The 18,209-nt window shown below is 39.4% G+C and overlaps 1 protein-coding gene across 1 annotated transcript in view; it reads left to right on the forward strand.

Moving 5' to 3' along the window:
* The window catches only part of dnah9l (dynein, axonemal, heavy polypeptide 9 like), a 365,602-nt gene that overhangs the window by 187,610 nt on the left and 159,783 nt on the right, over nt 1–18,209 (forward strand). The window contains exons 47-49 of the mRNA XM_048599208.1: nt 287–452; nt 1,210–1,312; nt 10,135–10,374. Of these exons, the coding sequence (XP_048455165.1) occupies nt 287–452; nt 1,210–1,312; nt 10,135–10,374 (509 nt within the window). The remainder of the gene's footprint in view (nt 1–286; nt 453–1,209; nt 1,313–10,134; nt 10,375–18,209) is intronic.

Raw genomic sequence — 18,209 nt, forward strand, 5'->3', positions numbered from 1 at the left:
CCTGGCCTACTGTGTTCCTCCAGCTCCACACTGTATTGTCTCTAATTCATAGCTGAATGCTTTAAAACAAGAATCCCCTTGATTTGACATAAAAATTCCATTGTAATTTTTAAATAATTTAATTTCTAGAATTATCAGAAAATAATTTCAGAGCTGTTAGATGTACTGATAGTTAAATTTCCTTTACTTTTTGTAGTAATACAAATTATTTCGTGTATATTGAAAAGTTCTCTAAGAACACATTCATTTGGCAACATTGTAATACAACAATTTCTCATAATCTCAGGAGTTCTTGAAAAACCTTTAGAAAAAAAAGCTGGAAGAAATTACGCTCCTGCAGGCACAAAAAGATTGATCTATTTTATTGATGATCTTAACATGCCTGAAGTAGATGCCTATGGCACTGTCCAACCACATACTCTAATCAGGCAACATTTAGATTACAGCCATTGGTAAGTGTCTCCTGTTACAGTTGGTGTGTTATTTTTAGTGAAGCTTACAACGCTGATAGTATTAGGAAGGAAAAATGTCATGTTTAAATGTTTTAAAACAAAGCTACCTAAAAATAGCCAAGCTAAGTTTTTCATACTGAGTAAATGATATGCACACATTGTTTGGGCAAAGTATGTGTATTTATCACCAAAAACATACTTCTTTAAGCAATTCAGGCATCAGTATAAATATGCTACTGCTTATATTGCAACATCTCTGTTGGAGAATGAACCCATTGTGGCCATTGGTAATGCTATATTACGTGGTCTAACCACATTCAAAATTTGATGACTGACATCAAGAAAAAAGCTTTCTTTTTTAAGATGCAGAATTTGTTTTTGCCAAACACTTCAGCAAAACTGACAGAGTACAATTTTTAAAGTGATCTTGCCATAAACAGTACTGAAATGTTGAACCTTCTCAGCATGTAGCTGGATTACTCAGTATGTGAAATTTTCAAACAATTGAACCATTTGTTGTGAAAATGAGCATTCTTACAGCTGTATTCTGATTTAGCCATTTTTGTTCGGGGTAGTGAAAGCATTCATTCTAAATACCATTTGAAACTTGGATTAATCTGATATGGTAACTGTAAGAAGTTAAAATATACTGCAGTGTGGTAAAGATAAAGTGTGGTAAAAATGATAAAGAGGAAAATGTTGGGAAAATCATTCTTTGAGATGTTAAAAATTGACATTCTTATCTCTTCTTCATTAGGTATGACAGACAAAAGTTAGCTTTGAAAGAGATTCATAATTGCCAGTATATTGCTTGTATGAATCCTGCTGCTGGCAGCTTTTCGATTAATATGCGTCTTCAGGTAGGAACAGTTTATTGCTTTTAAGAATACTTCTATTTGTATTAGGACGTACAAGAAAGCAAGGACAAGAGAAAGCAACTTTGCCTTTTGTAATCTGCCCTTTTATTATTTTGACTAATTCAGTGTAACATCCATTTGACATATGGCTTATCCCATGGGTGATGTCGTCAAACAACTTTGTGGCTCTTCTGCCAGACTCTTTTGAACAATGGTCACTATTTTAGCAAATAGTTTTCTTCTGTATTGCAGCTGCATTTTTCATTAATTCAAATGTAATTTGAATAGTCCAATTAGTTTGAGTTACCTTAAAGCAATTTCCTCATTTCACCTACAAACTGTTTTTTGGGCGACAATTATCTCAGCCCCATCATATCACTGCAGGAGTTCCTGAGAAAATCATCCTACGGTCAACCATCTTCAGCTGTTTCATCCATGATCTTCCCACCATTGAAAGGTCGGAGGTATTTACTGATCTTTCCAATATTCATTACCGCTGTTAACTCCATTGACAATGGATCAGTCTGCAACTGTATGCAACTAGATATGGACCTCAGTTAAGGCTGGGCAAATAAGTGACAAGTAACATTGCTTAGCAGTCTTTGGTGACAATGATCATCTCCACTAAGAAAGCTGCATATTACACACTCTTGATGTGCAGCAACATTACCTTGGCTGAATCTCCAACAATCGACTATTCTGGGGATTCTTAAAAAGAAACTTAAATGGACCAGCCACATAAATAGCAACAAGTCAGAGGCAGGGAATTCTATGGCAAGTAACTCCCTATGCCATTCCAGGCCAAAGCAATACACGTGATTACCATAATGTTCAAACCCTTGACCCTACAAGAACAAGGGCAACAGATGTGTACAACCCCATCACCACCTGCATGTTCCTCACTAAGCCTCCCACATCGTTACTTGGAACAACAATATAGTTCCTTCAACTATTGCTGGGTCGCAGTTTTGGAATTCCCTTCTGAAGCAGACTGCGTGCATACAAACACAACATAGACTGAAGCAGTTCAGGAAGGCAAACCATCAGTTGGATAATAAATATTGGCCTTATCAATGATTGCCATATCCTTTGAATGAATGAAGAAAAAAAACATACTTCTAATATATAAACCTCCCAATAGATTTCCGCCTTGATTTTTTTTTCCTGCCTTCACAGTTCAGCAATAACTTTAATAATTTTTCTTCACAAATCACATTTTAATAGTTGGAATCACTTTTGTCTTTAGTTCCTCCTTATATCTTATCAATGCACATATCTTCCGTCTGCTGCATCATGGCCAAACTTGCACAGAAACTTGACCTGACTAGTGTGTTATAAAGTCTCGGAGAACGTGTATGCTACCGCTTCTATTCTAATATTGTACTTGCTCTGTGAAAAAGCATAATATTTTCTTCTAAACAAATCCATGGTCATGCACTAAATTACCATTTTCTTTGCTGATATTGAGCACTTCACCCTGGGTCCTTCACTCTCATCAGTGCCTGCAAGTCTCAATGCCTATTAACTGTGTTTGTGTTTTTTCAAGTGGAGGGATAGTTTCAGCATCATTGTATGAGTGCTATTGTAATGGGGTTGTTGGACATTGGATTGCCTTTGATCTATGAAAAGAGCAGAGACACATCATGCATATGTAGGGTTGGATTTTTACACCCTGCAACTGACAGTTTTGAAGGCGGGGGCATGTAAAATTTAGCAGGTGGCTGTCTAAAATTGTAAGAGCTGCGTGATCTTGGGCTAATTGAGATCCTTAAGTCTCTAATTGTTGGCCATTTAACAGTTTCATTCTGCTCCCCCATTGCTATTTTACCTGCAGTAGGGGGGAGGCCAATACCATGCAGCTTTTATTACGTGGGCTGGTGTCAGTCAAGAGGTCAGAGATCTTCTTTTTAGAAGTAATGTCTCAACTACCCCCACCCCCATCTCCATCCCCACTTGCATTCAGCCCCTCCTTCCTAGCCCCTCGTGAATCCAGACCCCGGCCCCTTCAACCTCCTCACGGGACTTGACTCCTCTAAGGCAGGACTTCTATTAAATCAAAAAAGTTGGAAGTAGTTTTCAGGACAAATGCTATGAGTACAAACTTTACTCATAGGCAAGCTGACAGCTGTTTCTCCAGCTTGCAGACCTTTCACGTTCATTGCTGTGTTTTCACACTTTTGACCCTGGTGAATTCCACACAGCTTCGGAAATCCTGTTAAAACCAGAAGTCTGCACAAAATCCACAAGTAATTGATCATTTGGTTATAGTTAAGTTACTAAACCAACAGCTCCGTGTAGCATTGCTGCTCATCTCAACTATCCTCCGGTAAAACCAGAAGTTCGAAGATCATGTTGGGCTACTGACCTGCCAGCACTTTTCTGCTTGTGCCCCTCATCAGTTAAGAATTTGCCTTAAATACCTGTTACTTTCTATGTCTGCAGATGGACATTTGCTGTGAAATCAATTTAACCATGGCTTCATGAAACTTGTGGTGTGAGTTTGCTTCCAATGGGAAGTTTTACATGAAGCGGCAATGCTTATGCTTTGTTCTGTAATATAACAAACTAGGCATGGATATTGGTATTAGAGAATTCAAAAGACATTTTTTACATTTGTTATGTGCAAACAGTCTATTCTTCAGACATTACTAACTATGCTAGTATTAGCTATTAGTTTGTCCACCATCTGCAAGTCACAAATCAGGAGTGTGATGGAATACTGTCACTTGCCTGGACGAGTGTAGCTCCAACAACACTCAAATAAAACACTGGATACCATGCAGGACAAAACAGCACTCTTGATGGGCACCACATCAACCATGTTTAACGTGGACTCCCTTCACCACGGGTGCACAGTAGCAACAGTGTGTACTATTGGCAAGATACACTGAGTAATTCACCTAAACATCTCCATTGGCACCTTCCAAGTCCCTGACCTCCTCCACCCAGAAGGATAGGGGGAACATGGGAACATCACCACCTACAAATCCCTTTCAAGCCACGTACCATCCTGACTTGGAGACATTACTCTTCCTGCACTGTTGCTGGGTGAAAAAATCTGGATCTCTTTCCAAAAAGCACTGAGTGTCCCTATGCTCCAAAGAAGGCAACAGTTCAAGAAGGCATTGCATCACTGCCTTCACCAGGCAGTTAAGGATGGGCAATATTTGCTGGATTAGTCAGTGATGCCCACATCCAATGAGCAAATTTTGAAAAAAAGACAATAGTGTAGCATGCTTTCAGTAAAGTGTCATGCTTCTAGTGATCAGACATAAGAGGAATGTGAGATTTTTATACTGCCAGGTCACTTTTCTTTTAAATGTATACTGACATACTGATGGTGGCATATGACATAACACCCTGCTTCTTCAGAAGATAAAAGCTAATCCCAAAAAAGATATACAAGCTTGTACTTAGGTACTTGTGCTGTACTTGTAATTACATGAACAGATAAAACAGAATTTACAAAACTAGCTTTTCAAACTTCAGTGTAATTACTTGAAGTTTGACAACCAGAGAGGTACATGTGCTGTTCTTTGTTGTTCTTGCTTGATGGCTTGGTTGTTGTTACTCAACATCATTATCATTGCAGTGTTTTTCCTCACTCACTTTGTGCATGTATTATCTGTTGTACATTGGTCTGAGCTGACCGCTTTCCTTCACAATGTAGCATTGTGATCAGGAGTGATTTTGTATGACTTAGGATGATTGCAAATTTTAGAATCCTTTGTTGATGTACAGATTTTTCACTTTGGACTTCTGGCTTGCACACACTGCTCGGTTCACAATTTTTGTAGCTCCCTATCTACTTGCTCATTGTGCATTTCTTTCATTTTCCTCTGTCTTTGAAGAGGAATGTCTTGTGTTTTGGAATTAGACAGTTGGTTGCTGGGCCAGGTTGATCACACTTGCCTTCTGAGCATATGTTGTGCTGGGAATTTGGACCAAACATGTAACATAGGAACAGGAGTGGGCCACTCAGCCCACCATTCAATGAGATCTTTGTTGATGTATGACCTCACTCCGTTGATGTATGACTTCATTCCATTGATGCCCAACTCCCCCATCCAAAAATATAGCAAGGAGGTCACCTAGACCCTAACTTTTTTATATTTATTTAAAGACATACGTAAGGTGCTACAGATGTAACTTGACTGGTCCACTACTAGGCTTTAAGCAAAACACACTTTATTCTTACAACACAGTTAAAACACAAAAAAATGAAAAATTGCCATAAATTCAACTCTGTTGAAATGCTTAACAAGATAATGTATTATTTAACCACAAATCATCAATTGTTCCAATATAGACAGCATCCCATTAACAAAACCTTTGGCAAAATTGCAATTCACCAAAAAGTTAGGATTCTCATGCTGTCCTCCCTAGTCCAGCCAAAAGAAATACAGTACTGGAAAAACAATCTGCTTTTTATTTCTAAAAGGAAGCCTTTCGTTTTATGACTTCAGTCCAGCAGCTTCAGACTCCAGCTTTTAGCTCAGCAGCCAGCTGAAGTCTTCAGCTAACTGAAAGCAAAACTTAAAAAACCTTTCTCGGTCTCTGTGAGCCTTGACCCCACTCGCTCATGATTCCTTTTGTCTCATTTTAAACAAACAAACCCAGGGAGAACTCCAAAACTGTTTACCAGCTGCCTGGCTGAAGGACACAGTTCAGCTCCACTGTGGCAACACCATCTGCAAGAGAAAGCATTGCACACATCTCTCTTAAAGGCACAATACCATCACATAACACTTAATGATCATTGTTTTATCCATGCTTATCGTATTATATGCTAAACTATTTGACTGAGGATAATGGGGTGATGCTGTGATATGGATCACTCCCCACTTAGCGCACACATCCTGAAATGGTCTACCAATGTGCTGCAGACCATTGTCAGAAAGTATTTGATTCCAGACAGCTAACAAACTGAAAATAGCACTCATAGTGTCAGCAATGGTTGTGTTCAGTGTGTTGATAAGTCACTGAACAATGAAAATTTCAGAGAAGTAATTCACCACAAAGAGTGTATTCTTCCTGTGCACTGTGAATAGGTCTGTTGTTACTTTCATCGAAGGAGTGGATATACATAGAGGCTCCCACCAATGCTACAGCTGATATGGTGAACATTTTCACATGCATTCATGAGTCATTGCATATACTGATTTATCCTTAATTCGTGTGTTAGCTGTGTGTTCAATACCCATGTGCCCCTGGTGTAAAATGGACATGATATCTTACCGTAATTGTTTTAATATCAAGACTTGTTTGCCCTTGAAAATGCCACAATGTGACATACCAAGTTAGTGTCTAGATGGTCGAAATGAACAAATCTCTGTGAAACTTTTTAAACTTTTGTGAATGCTCATCTTCCATAATTATCGATTACAACTGTTCACACCGGCACTCGTCAAAGTGTAACCAATTAACTTTGAGAACTTATTCCACTTCGTAGTTTAGAGGATGAACATGTAGATCAAGATGAATATATTGGTCTTTGTGTGGATTGAATAATCTGCCCAGCATGTCTGATGTAATCATTTTTGTCTCTGGCTTGTATCTCTCTTCAAAATCATATACTTGGAGATTGTTATCTGATTCAACTTTGTCAAGTGTGGGTTGTTCTGCCACAGTGGGTGTAGTTTGAACCTCATGAATTGTGATTATGATGAGACCTGTGCCACTGCTGGAAGTTGGTATCTGCTAGGTAGATTTCAGGAAGCCTAGATGAGCTTGTGTATTGGCATGGTAGCGTGATTCTGCCAATACAAGAAGTTAGTGATCTGTGATACACTGTGAGACAGTCCAGGAGCATCATAAACTGGCTATGGATACCATGGTATTGAGGAATCCAATAGACATTTATAACAACTACCCATTGCATACAAATATTACATTTCTCAGGCACATAATTATCTGAGTTAATACTAAGCTATTAGTTTATAACGGTGATTCATGCTTCAAGTGATCTGAGGTAAGATGAAGTCACATGTTATGATGCAATGATGATATGAGTATTTCTCTTAAAGGTATACTGACAACTGCCAATGAAATGTAAAACAACAACTTGAAGGCCAGTCTTTTGCCTCTACAGATTGCCATTCTATTTCCTTGGTGGTTCATCTACATTATGTGGACAAATTAAGACAAATCTGCTAAAGTCCAGAGATCTTTTAACTTATCTCAATGTTTCAACACCATTTCCTAAAGGAATCAACCTTAAAATTAGTGTTAGGTTCTGTAGGGCCTTCCTCAGCAGAAAAAAAAGTATTAAAACATTATACCTGTACCCTGTGAAATGAAATATAGTACTTTAAATGCCAAATTCCTACATTGGAAAATTAAATAGTTGTTAAAATAAAATAAATTAGAAAGGAAAAATGTAATATCCTACTTCCAGTATCTCCTGCATTTGATCTTCTGAGAGTGGAGCTAGTGGGGGGCATCTGCTTGGGATCTACTCATGGCAGGGATGGGGGTGAAGAGACATTTCTCAATGAGTTGTGGGCTGCCAGTTAAGACCATTCCTTGTTCCTGGCCACTCCATGGCTAATGTCTGGTGGTACCTTTACTGGGGGTCTGCAGTGCACTTCTTGCTGTCTGTCACCACCTCTGGGGTCTACTCAGGCCATTGTTTGGTGAGTCTGTGCTTCTTGGCTGTGTCTGCTTTGCTCCTTCTCCCACTCCGCCTGTAAGTGGGATGTCAGTTGTGGTTGGGCATGGTGGCATTTCCTGTCCTGTCTCCCTGTCTCACCCTACAGTTCAGGTCAACAATATGGGGCTCCTTTCACTGGATCATAGTTTGCTGTTTTTAGGAAGTTGAAGATGCTGCAGAGTTTTGTTCCAGCTGAGGTGATGGAATTTGGTGGCTCTCCTGTAGCCTTCTGTTGGCTGTGGATGGCACTGTTCTACATGGATCTCGCTGTTCCAGTAGCAACTTGTGGAAGGGAGCAGAGAAGTGGAAAAGTGAGGCTGGGGGCAGAGAGGAATGGTAGTCAGGTGAGAACAGAACAGGATTTTGGGTAGATGAAGTGGGACACCACGAGAGGAGAACTGGGGTGAGAGAGGGATGGACGAGGGGAAGAGAACAGAAGAAGGGAGCTTGGCTGCTGAACTGAGCAATGGCCAATGTCCAGTGGCAAATAGTTGATGTTGGGGTTGGAGTGACCGCCAAGCACAGCACTTGACCTTCAGCATGTTCTGTGGGTAGTGGTGGCCTATGTGGCCTCTTGGGGTGGGGGCACAAAAAGGGGCACAGATGGCACCTTTAGCAGGCAGTCTGGGACCTGGTGGGTGGAGGTTCCTTGGTGAAGACCTTAGTCAGGGATGCAGCGTGTGTAGAAGGTGCATGTGGAATGGCCTCATGTCTGAGAGAAAGGGGTCTGTCCAAAATGGCACCATTCGGTGTCAGGTAAGTAGTTGAGCTCTGTACATGATGCTAATCTGAATTGGAAACCTGTCCATTTTTACTTTATAATTTTTAAATCATTCGAGAATGATTTTTTTAATTGTTTTACTCATATGACCACAGCTTTCCCTTGACCTAGAATCTGAGCAATCCCATGATGCTTGCCTCAATTTAAGAGTCATTGCTTAGGGCATTGCCAAATTTGCTCCTTGGGTATGACAACAATGTCTTTGCCACATCCTATACGCGCTGATCGGTAGCAGGATGCTGTGACCACAATGGATACTGAAACCAATAATGATTATGAAGCTCTACATAAAGAGGGGTTTCTAGATGTCAATCCAAAATTCATAGCATTCTTTATTCTGAAGATCATTTAAACTTAGATCTTCTCATGAGATATTTGATGTATATGAACATTGGGTTAATTTTTTCAAATAAATGTCCAATAAATCCCCCCCACTTTTATCTGGATTTATCACAACAGTTTGTCTCTGAAATATAATGAACATAACCTATGGAGATATGTGTAAACTTTGACTGTCTACAACAAATTAAGAAAGACTATAAATTATACTCAGTTTTTGAGAAAATCTTCTGTAACATTCCCATTGCAGACTTTAACCCCCTTTGTTCCCTAAGTGAATTTGTTTTGGTAGGTCTTCTACATGCTATACCAATCTCAAATCAAAAATGTGAATCCAAGTACCAGTATATATTTGGTTGATGTTTATTTATCCAAAGTTCTACTAAATAATATTATTTTGCATAGGACCAGATTACCAGGTTTTGTACAAAAAGGAAAAATATGCAGGTCTATGGGGAAACTGCAGGGGAATATGATTAATTAGGCAGCACTTTTAAAGAGCTGGACGTGCACAATGGGTTGAAAGACTGTCTTCTGTAGTGGTTTAGACTACTTCACTAAACATCTCTACCTGTGGGGAAATGTTAAGGTATTCACAATTATTATAGCTACTTCACAATGGTAAAGAAATCTTAATGACAAAGCAGAAACATTGGGAACACTTTCAAGAACTACAAACAAATTTTATCCACTCAACCTTCCTTTCAAGAGCATGATTAACCATCAAGACAAATTCTGTTAAAAATAACGCACACAACTGGATGCATTTTCTAGAACACAAAATTTCAAAACCTCATAATTGCATTCACCTCCTCCATACTCTTTCAATGGGATCCACCTTGTAACTCTAGTTCCCTGCCTGTTCAATTATCATAGATTGTTCAGCATGAGGAATATTTCACAAAGATCTCAAACAATGAGACCAGTAACATCAAATTCTGAGTACTTGAAATCAAAATGATTATCTTCTGGAATGTGTATATTAATTTTGTAAGACCGTTTATGGTACTTTAATAATCTTGGATTTTGATTTAGCGTTTTCTTGTTTTGCAGAGACATTTCTCTGTTTTTGCAGTCAGTTTCCCTGGAGCAGATGCACTGGCCACAATATACAGCAACATTCTTGATGCTCATTTTCAAGAATATAGTTTCAGTCACAGCGTAATGAAAATTGCTAATAGTGTCGTTCAAGCTGCTATCTGTCTTCATCAGAAAATGACTCAGAACTTTCTGCCTACAGCAATTAGATTCCATTATATTTTTAACTTAAGGGATCTGTCCAACATTTTCCAGGTATGTTTACTACTTGAATATTATGAACTGTTGCTTTGATTCATGACAGTGGATGTAATCAGGTACCGTAATAATGCTTTTTCAAATAACTTATTAAAACCAGTTTCTCTCACAGAAGATTTTTAAAAGCATTTCATTCATACATAGAGTTTATATGCCAGTCTTAATACAGTTCACCTTTCCAGCAAATATTCCTTTCGCCGTCACTGTTTGTACATTAAAAATACAGATCTACTAATGAAAATACACTTAAGATGTTAGTAATCAAGTCACTATTTAGGTCATGCAAATATGACTATAATTAAAAAGTACTTCAAAGCCTGTAAAGTATTATATAAATGCAGGTCTTTATTTTTCTCTTTTAATGTTGTATACCATGATATTATTTACATCCATGCCAAAGGTTGATTATGAAGTACATGAAATCTGAAATTACACTATTATAAACCATATTATTAATTGTTTGCAATAGAGATTGAAATTATGTATTGTAATTTTTGCTGCAGGATTTATTGCCAATAAGCATTATTTCCACAAATGAAAACTATTTAAATGTCCAGTATGCCAGACTAGGAATTACAAATTAACATGATCTTCTCCCCATAACCAGACCTGAGGGAGTTCTGGCAATGCAGAGTTAGATGTTTTGCAGCAGTTAACTTTGCAACCTCTGTGTTACACCAAAAAGAATAGGCACAATCAAAATGCTCCTAGTTGTATTTTACTAGAAATGAAGATTTAGTCCTAACTGCTATTTATTTTGATAGCTTTAAAGAAATGATCAATAAATGTTCACAGAAGTATAAAAATAATTGGGTAATAATAGTAAGAGATTACAATTTCCCAGTATTAATTGAAATACACAAAGTATGAAAGGCTTAGAGGGGTAAGAATTCTTAAAATCTATCCAGGAGAGATTTTTAAATCAGTACATAGAAAGTCCTACGAGAGAGGGCAGTACTGGATCTAATTTTATTGAACAAGGCAGACACATTGTAAAAGTGTCAGTGGGAGAACAATTCAGTGTTAGTGACAAAAACTCAGTAAATTTTAAGCGAGTTATGAAAAAGGACAGCATTAGACTGAAAATCAACCTTATGAATTGGGGAAAGATTGACTTTAAAATGTAAAGACAGGACATGGTCAAAGTGGCTGTGTGCAACTACTTGTTGGAAAATCTACATCCGAGCAGTCAGAGTCATTCAAAAAGGAAATAGTGAGAGTGCAAGGCCAACATGTTCCAGTAAAGGTGAAAGGTGGGACCAACAAGTCCAGAGAACTCTGATGTCATGGAATGTACAGGAATGCATCGGGGATAAAAGGGAAACTTATTACAAATACCCAGGGGCTCAAAACAGCTAAAGCCGTAGAGGAGTACCGGAAGTGCAGAGGAGTGCATAAAAAATATGAGAGCACAAAAGGTAGGTGGGTAAAATAAAGGAAAACGTAAAAGCATTTTATAAGTATATTAGAACAATAGGATAACTAGGCAAAAGGTATTATCTGTTAGGACAAAGTAGCAATCTGTGGTATAGATGAGGTTTTACATAAGTACTTTGAATTTGTATTCACTATAGAGTAGGACAGATCATCTATAAAGATGAAGGAATGGGACTGTGATATACTTGAACAAATTAGCATGGAGTGGGGAAGGAAATATTCATGATTTTGGTGGGATTAAAAATCAATAAATCCCCAAGTCCAGATGAGATACATCCTAGGCTGTGGGAGGCAAGTGAAGAGATTTAATGAGCTAAAGAATTAATTTTCAACTTCTCCCTGGCCACAGGAGAGGTTCCAGAGGACTGGAGGGTAGGTAATGTGGTACAGTTGTTCAAGAAGAGTGTTAGGGATAAACCTATGGGTCAGTGAGTCTAACATCAGTGGTAGGGAAGCTATTGGAAAAAAAATTCGAAGGGAACAGAATCAATCTCTATTTAAGCAAGCATTAATCAAGATATTCATCATGACTTTGTGGGGGGGGAGCAGTGGGGAAGAGATCATAATTTTGTGTTTTTGAGGAGGTGACTAGGTAATTAAATGAGCACGGTGCATTTGATTTAGTCTGCATGGACTTCAGTAAGGCTTTTGATAAGGCTTCACATGACTAATCTCCCATTTGACGAAGACCCTGACAAAATTCCAGCTAGTGCTGAAGAACTTGCGCTACCCAAAACTGATGGCAACTTAGCTAAGCTACAACCCTGTCACCGACTCAACAAAGAGCAGGACAAATCAATCACCACTCCATTAGTCTACTCTCAATCATCAGCATAGGGAGATGTCTTTGATAGTGCCATTACTCACCAATAACCTGCTCACTGATGTTTGGTTCAGCTACTGCTAGGGCCATTCACCTCCCCATCACATTACAATCTTGGCCCAAATATGGACAAAGTTTGAGAGTTGAAGTGAGAGCAGTCGTTAGTCTACTTGTCAGTGCCCTTTCCCCTCTCTACCCCAGAGATCTTAAGAGTTACAGCCACTTATACAGAACATTGCCTCTGGAGTCAAAATGAAATTTTCATAGCAAAGGGAAAGGATTTCCTGTTTTATGGAAAATCTGTTTAAGAGTAATAGTGTTGTTGTATGTAGATACAAATTTATCGAAAGGGGCTGAAGTAGCATCACTTTACATTGAATGGAATATACCTTTGAATTAAGGATTACACCTTTATAAAAAAGTCCTGGGATGTGTCTATTTCAAACACTGAGGCAAGGAGAAAAATAACACTATTGACTTTATACCTTGTTAGCTAGAGCTGAACTTGTAAATATTATTTAAACTTCAAAATTTATTCTACATTAGAATATGGCAACTTTCCTCAATCTAAGTTGAGTTCTTCTTCAAACATCAAATAGGCTGAAGTTTGAAATTGGAACAAAGTCATTAGTTCTCAAAAGATAAACATCTGTATTTTATCACATTAGGAAGTGTTAACATTGTAGTGTGGGCAATTGTGGTGCAGTAATAGTGTCCCTACCTGTGAGTCTGAAGGCTAAGCTTCAAGTCCCACCTGCTCCAGAAATCTGTAATAACAGTTGACGCCCCCCCTTGTTGTGCAGAGGTAGAGCCCCTACCTCTGGAGTGAGAGGCCTGGGTTCAAGTCCCATCTGCTCCAGAAGTGTACTAAAAGCTCTGGACAGATTGATTAGAAAAATGGGTTAAATAAAAAAAAAGTAAACATTGTAGTGAGGGCTCTAATGGTGTAGTGATGTCCTTACCTCTGAGCCAGTCAACCAAAGTTTAAGCCTCACCTTCTCAAGGGGTATGTAATAACTTCTCTGAGCAGAGATAGTAGGAACTGCAGATGCTGGAGAATCCGAGACAACAAGGTGCAGGGCTGGATGAACACAGCAGGCCAAGCAGCATCATAGGAGCAGAGAGGCTGACGTTTCGGGCCTAGACCCTTCATCAGAAAAGGTTTGGTTAGAAAAATATCCAAACATTGTAGTGGGGCCTTCTTGTGGCGTAGTGGTAGTGTACTTACCCTTGAACCAGGAGGCCCTCATTCAAGTCCCACCTGCTCCAGAGATGTGTAAAATATCTCTGATAAGGTTGGTCAGAAAAATAGGTTAAATAAAAAAAAATTGTAGTTGCCCTCTTGTGGCACAGTGATATTGTCCCTACTCCTGGATTCAAGTCCCACCTGCTCAAGAGGTGTGTAATGATATCTCTGAACAGGTTGATTAGAAAAATAGGTTCAATAAAAACAATTTTTAAAAAATTTAACATTGTAGTTGCCACTTCCCCCTCTCCCTTCCCCCCACCCACACTTATGGCTTGCATTGCCCATAATGGGATTTGCTTGTAAATATTTGTTTGGCTACATGAGTGATTACTGGTGGTGGTTAAAAGAAAAATTAATTTTTTTTAAATTACTGTAATTTTTGGTTGTAGGGAATCGCTCAGTTGTGCATAATAGCATTTCTGGGCATAGACATAAAAAATAACAGTGTAGTTCAGGGTCTCTTGTAGCACAGTGGTAGTGACCCTACCTCTGAACCAGGTAGCCCAGGTTCAAGTCCCATCTTCTCCAGAAATGTGTAATCACGTCTCTGAACATGTTGATTAGAAAATATCTAAATATTGAAGTTATCAGAGATGGTGATTTGGTGACTGAGGGGGAAACATTCTGGATATGAAATAAAATTGTAGTTTCTGACGTTTGAAGCATAGACAAAGGGTGACATAGTTAATAATCTTTCAGGAATCTATCAGAAATCAATCAATATTTAATATTTGTGGAGGCTGGACGTCTTAAACCGTAAAGAGGTGGACAAATCCCCAGGACCTAATCAGGTGTATCCTAGAACTCTGGGGAGCTAGGGAAGTGATTGTTGGGCTCTTTGCTGAGATATTTGTGTCACCGATAGCCGCAAATGAGGTGTCAGAAGACTGGAGATTGGCTAACGTTGAGCCCCTATTTAAGAAAAGTGGTAAGGAAAGGACAGGGAGCTATTGACCAGTGAGCCTGACATCGGTGGTGGACAAGTTGTTGGAGGGAATCCTGAGGGACAGGATTTACATGTATTTGGAAAGGCAAAAATTGATTAGGGATCGTCGAAATGGTTTTGTGCATGGGAAATCGTATCTCATGAACTTGATTGAGTTTTTTGAAGAAATAACAAAGAGCATTGATGAGGGCAAAGCGGTGGACGTGATCTACATGGACTTCAGTAAGGTGTTCAACAAGGTTACTCATGGCAGACTGGTTAGAAAGATCAGACCACATGAAATACAGGGAGAACTAGCTATTTGGATACAGAACTGGCTCGAAGGTAGAAGACAGAGGGTGATGGTGGTGGAGATAGTAGGAACTGCAGATGCTGGAGAATCTGAGACAACAGGGCGTAGAGCTGGATGAACACAGCAGGCCAAGCAGCATCATAGGAGCAGGAAGGCTGACGTTTCGGGCCTAGACCCTTTTTTCCAGACTGGAGGCCTGTGACCAGTGGTAAGCCACAAGGATTGCTGTTGGGTCCACTGCTATTTGTCATTTATATAAATGATTTGGCTGTGAACACCGGAGGTATGGTTAGTAGGTTTGCAGATGACACCAAAATTGGAGGTGTAGTGGACAGCGAAGAAGAGTACAATGGGATCTTGATCAGATGGGCCAATGGGCCGAGAAGTGGCAGGTGGAGTTTAATTTAGATAAATGTGAGGTGCTGCATTTTAGGAAGGCAAACTAAGGCAGGAATTATACACTTAATGGTAAGGTCCTGTGGAGCATTGTTGAACAAAGAGACCTTGGGGTGCAGGTTCATATTTCATTGAAAGTGGAGTCGCAGTTGATAGGATAACGAAGAACGTGTTTAGTATGCTTGCCTTTATTAGTCGGCACATTGAGCATAGGAGTTGGGAGGTCATGTTGCGGCTGTACATGGCCACTTTTGGAATACTGTGTTCAATTCTGGACTCCCTGCTTTAGGAAGGATGTTGTGAAACTTGAAAAGGTTCAGAAAAGATTTACAAGGATGTTGCCAGGGTTTCTGATGAAGGGTCTAGGCCCGAAACGTCAGCCTTCCTGCTCCCATGATGCTGCTTGGCCTGCTGTGTTCATCCAGCTCTACACCTTGTTGCCAGGGTTGGAGGGTTTGAGGTATAGGCCGAGACTGAATAGGCTGTGTCTATTTTCCCTGGAGTGTCGAAGGCTGAGGGGTGATCTTACAGAAGTTTATAAAATCATGAGGGGCATTGATAGCATGAATAGCCCAAGTCTTTTCCCCAGCGTGGGGGAGTCTAAAACTAGAGTGCATAGGTTTAAGGTGAGAGGAGAAAGACTTAAAAGGAATCTAAGAGACAACTTTTTCACGCAGTTGGTGGTGCATGTAATAGAATGAGGTGCCAGAGGAAGTGGTGGAGGCTGGTCCACCATGGGTATATGAATAGGAAGTGTTTAGAGAGATATGGGCCAAATGCTGGCAAATGGGACTAGGTTAATTTAGGATATCTGGCCGCCATGGGCGAGTTGAGCCAAAGAGTGTGTTTCTGTGCTGTACATCTCTATCTCTTCAAAATTTACAAACCGGGGAAACCTGAGACAAAATCATAGGCTGTTGGGTTATGCACTAATAATATTCCCTAATTAATGCAATACATTATCCAACACCTCACCATAAAAAACCTACAGAAAATTTAATGTGCCTTTAAATACTGGTTCAGTGGCTCCGAATCACCAATTGTATGAGGTTTTATAGGACAACCACACGAGCAAAATATTTATTTATCCATTTCCTGAGTAACTTGTGACATTCCAACCACAAACCCTTTAAAGACCACTACTTAGGTGTTTAACAGTTTGTACATTCTCTCCTTTTTGACACTATGCCTGCTCTCTTCTTGGTGCCTCACAAATATGTCAGGGTTTTACAGTTGGCATTGGACCTAAACGAGGCATATTAAAAGATTGTTATCAGAAATAGCTGTGTGATCTAGCCACCCTGTATTATAAATGGTTTTGGCCACATTAGGGGCAGGAGCAATTTGGTAATTGATGCTGTATTGTTTTTATCTATACCTATCATCTTGTTCCCAAGAGGCCCCCATAAATCAGTCGCCCCTGTCTTACTGCTTTGTGTCATATTTTTAATTTCAATGGAAAATGCAATTATATTCTTTCCATTGGAATGAATGGTGGTTTAAATAAAAAGTAGACACCACAGAATATCAAACATGAAATATCTTGACAACACTTAAATTCATAGATTCATACAGTGCAGAAAAGGCCCTTCAGCCTGTCATACCTGCACCAACATAACTACCACTAAAAGTGTACCAATCCCATTTCCCTGAATGCTTTGATATTTGAAGTACTGATCCAAGTATTTTTCAAAGAGTGCAAGGTTTCCAGCCCCCACCATCCTCCCAGGCAGTTTATTCCAGATTCCTGGCACCCGCTGAGTGAAAACGTTTTTCCCCAAATCCCCTCTGAATATCCTGCCCCTTACCCTAAAATTATGCCTCCTCATGATTGATGCTCAGCCTGGGAGACCAGTTACTCTCCATTTACCCTGTCCATACTTCTCATAATCTTATACACCTCAATCTATCTCCCTCAGTCTTCTCTGCTCTAAAGAAAACAATCCAAGCCTGTCTAGTCCCTCCTTATAGCTCAATTTCTCCATCCCAGGCAACGTCCTGATGAAACTCCTCTGTACCACCTCTAGTGCTATCACATCCTTCCTGTAGTGAGGTGACCAGAACTGCACTCAGTACTCCAGTTGTAGTCTGGCCAGGTCTCTCTACAACTTCAACATTACCTCCTTGCCTTTATATTTCATGCCACGACTGATGAAAGCAAGTGTCATATGACATATAACTGTTAGAAGTGAGAAAAAAGCAATTATTTCCTCAGGGTTGCTTCTGATTTTCTGTAGAAGCTGAAAATTTCGTGTCAATTGACAACACTTCAAATGGATGTAGCCCCTTTCACGAGGTGAAATGTTCCAAGACTTTTGTGTTATCAATTAACATTTGACTCCAAGCCACATTGGAGATATTAGGGCATGTGACCAAAGCTTGACTATAGCAATAGCATTCTAAGACGTACTTTAAAAGATCAGAGAGGAATTAGGAGCCAGGGAGTTTTAGAGAAGCATTTTCTGAGTTGAGGACTTGGACAGTTAAAGGCATGGTCACCAAATGGTAGATTAAATTAAATTAGGGATTAAGCAAGAGGCAAGAATTGAAGGAGTGCTGAGATCAGTCAGGAATGGTGGAATTTATAAAGACAGAGAGTCAGTGTATTTTAAAATAAGGATGAGAATTTTATTATATGAGTCATTGCAGGAACAGGAGCAAGTACATGTGAAATAGTTGAACAGGACTT

This window comes from Rhincodon typus, chromosome 7 (assembly GCF_021869965.1).
Source record: "Rhincodon typus isolate 14 chromosome 7, sRhiTyp1.1, whole genome shotgun sequence".
NCBI lineage: Eukaryota > Metazoa > Chordata > Chondrichthyes > Orectolobiformes > Rhincodontidae > Rhincodon > Rhincodon typus.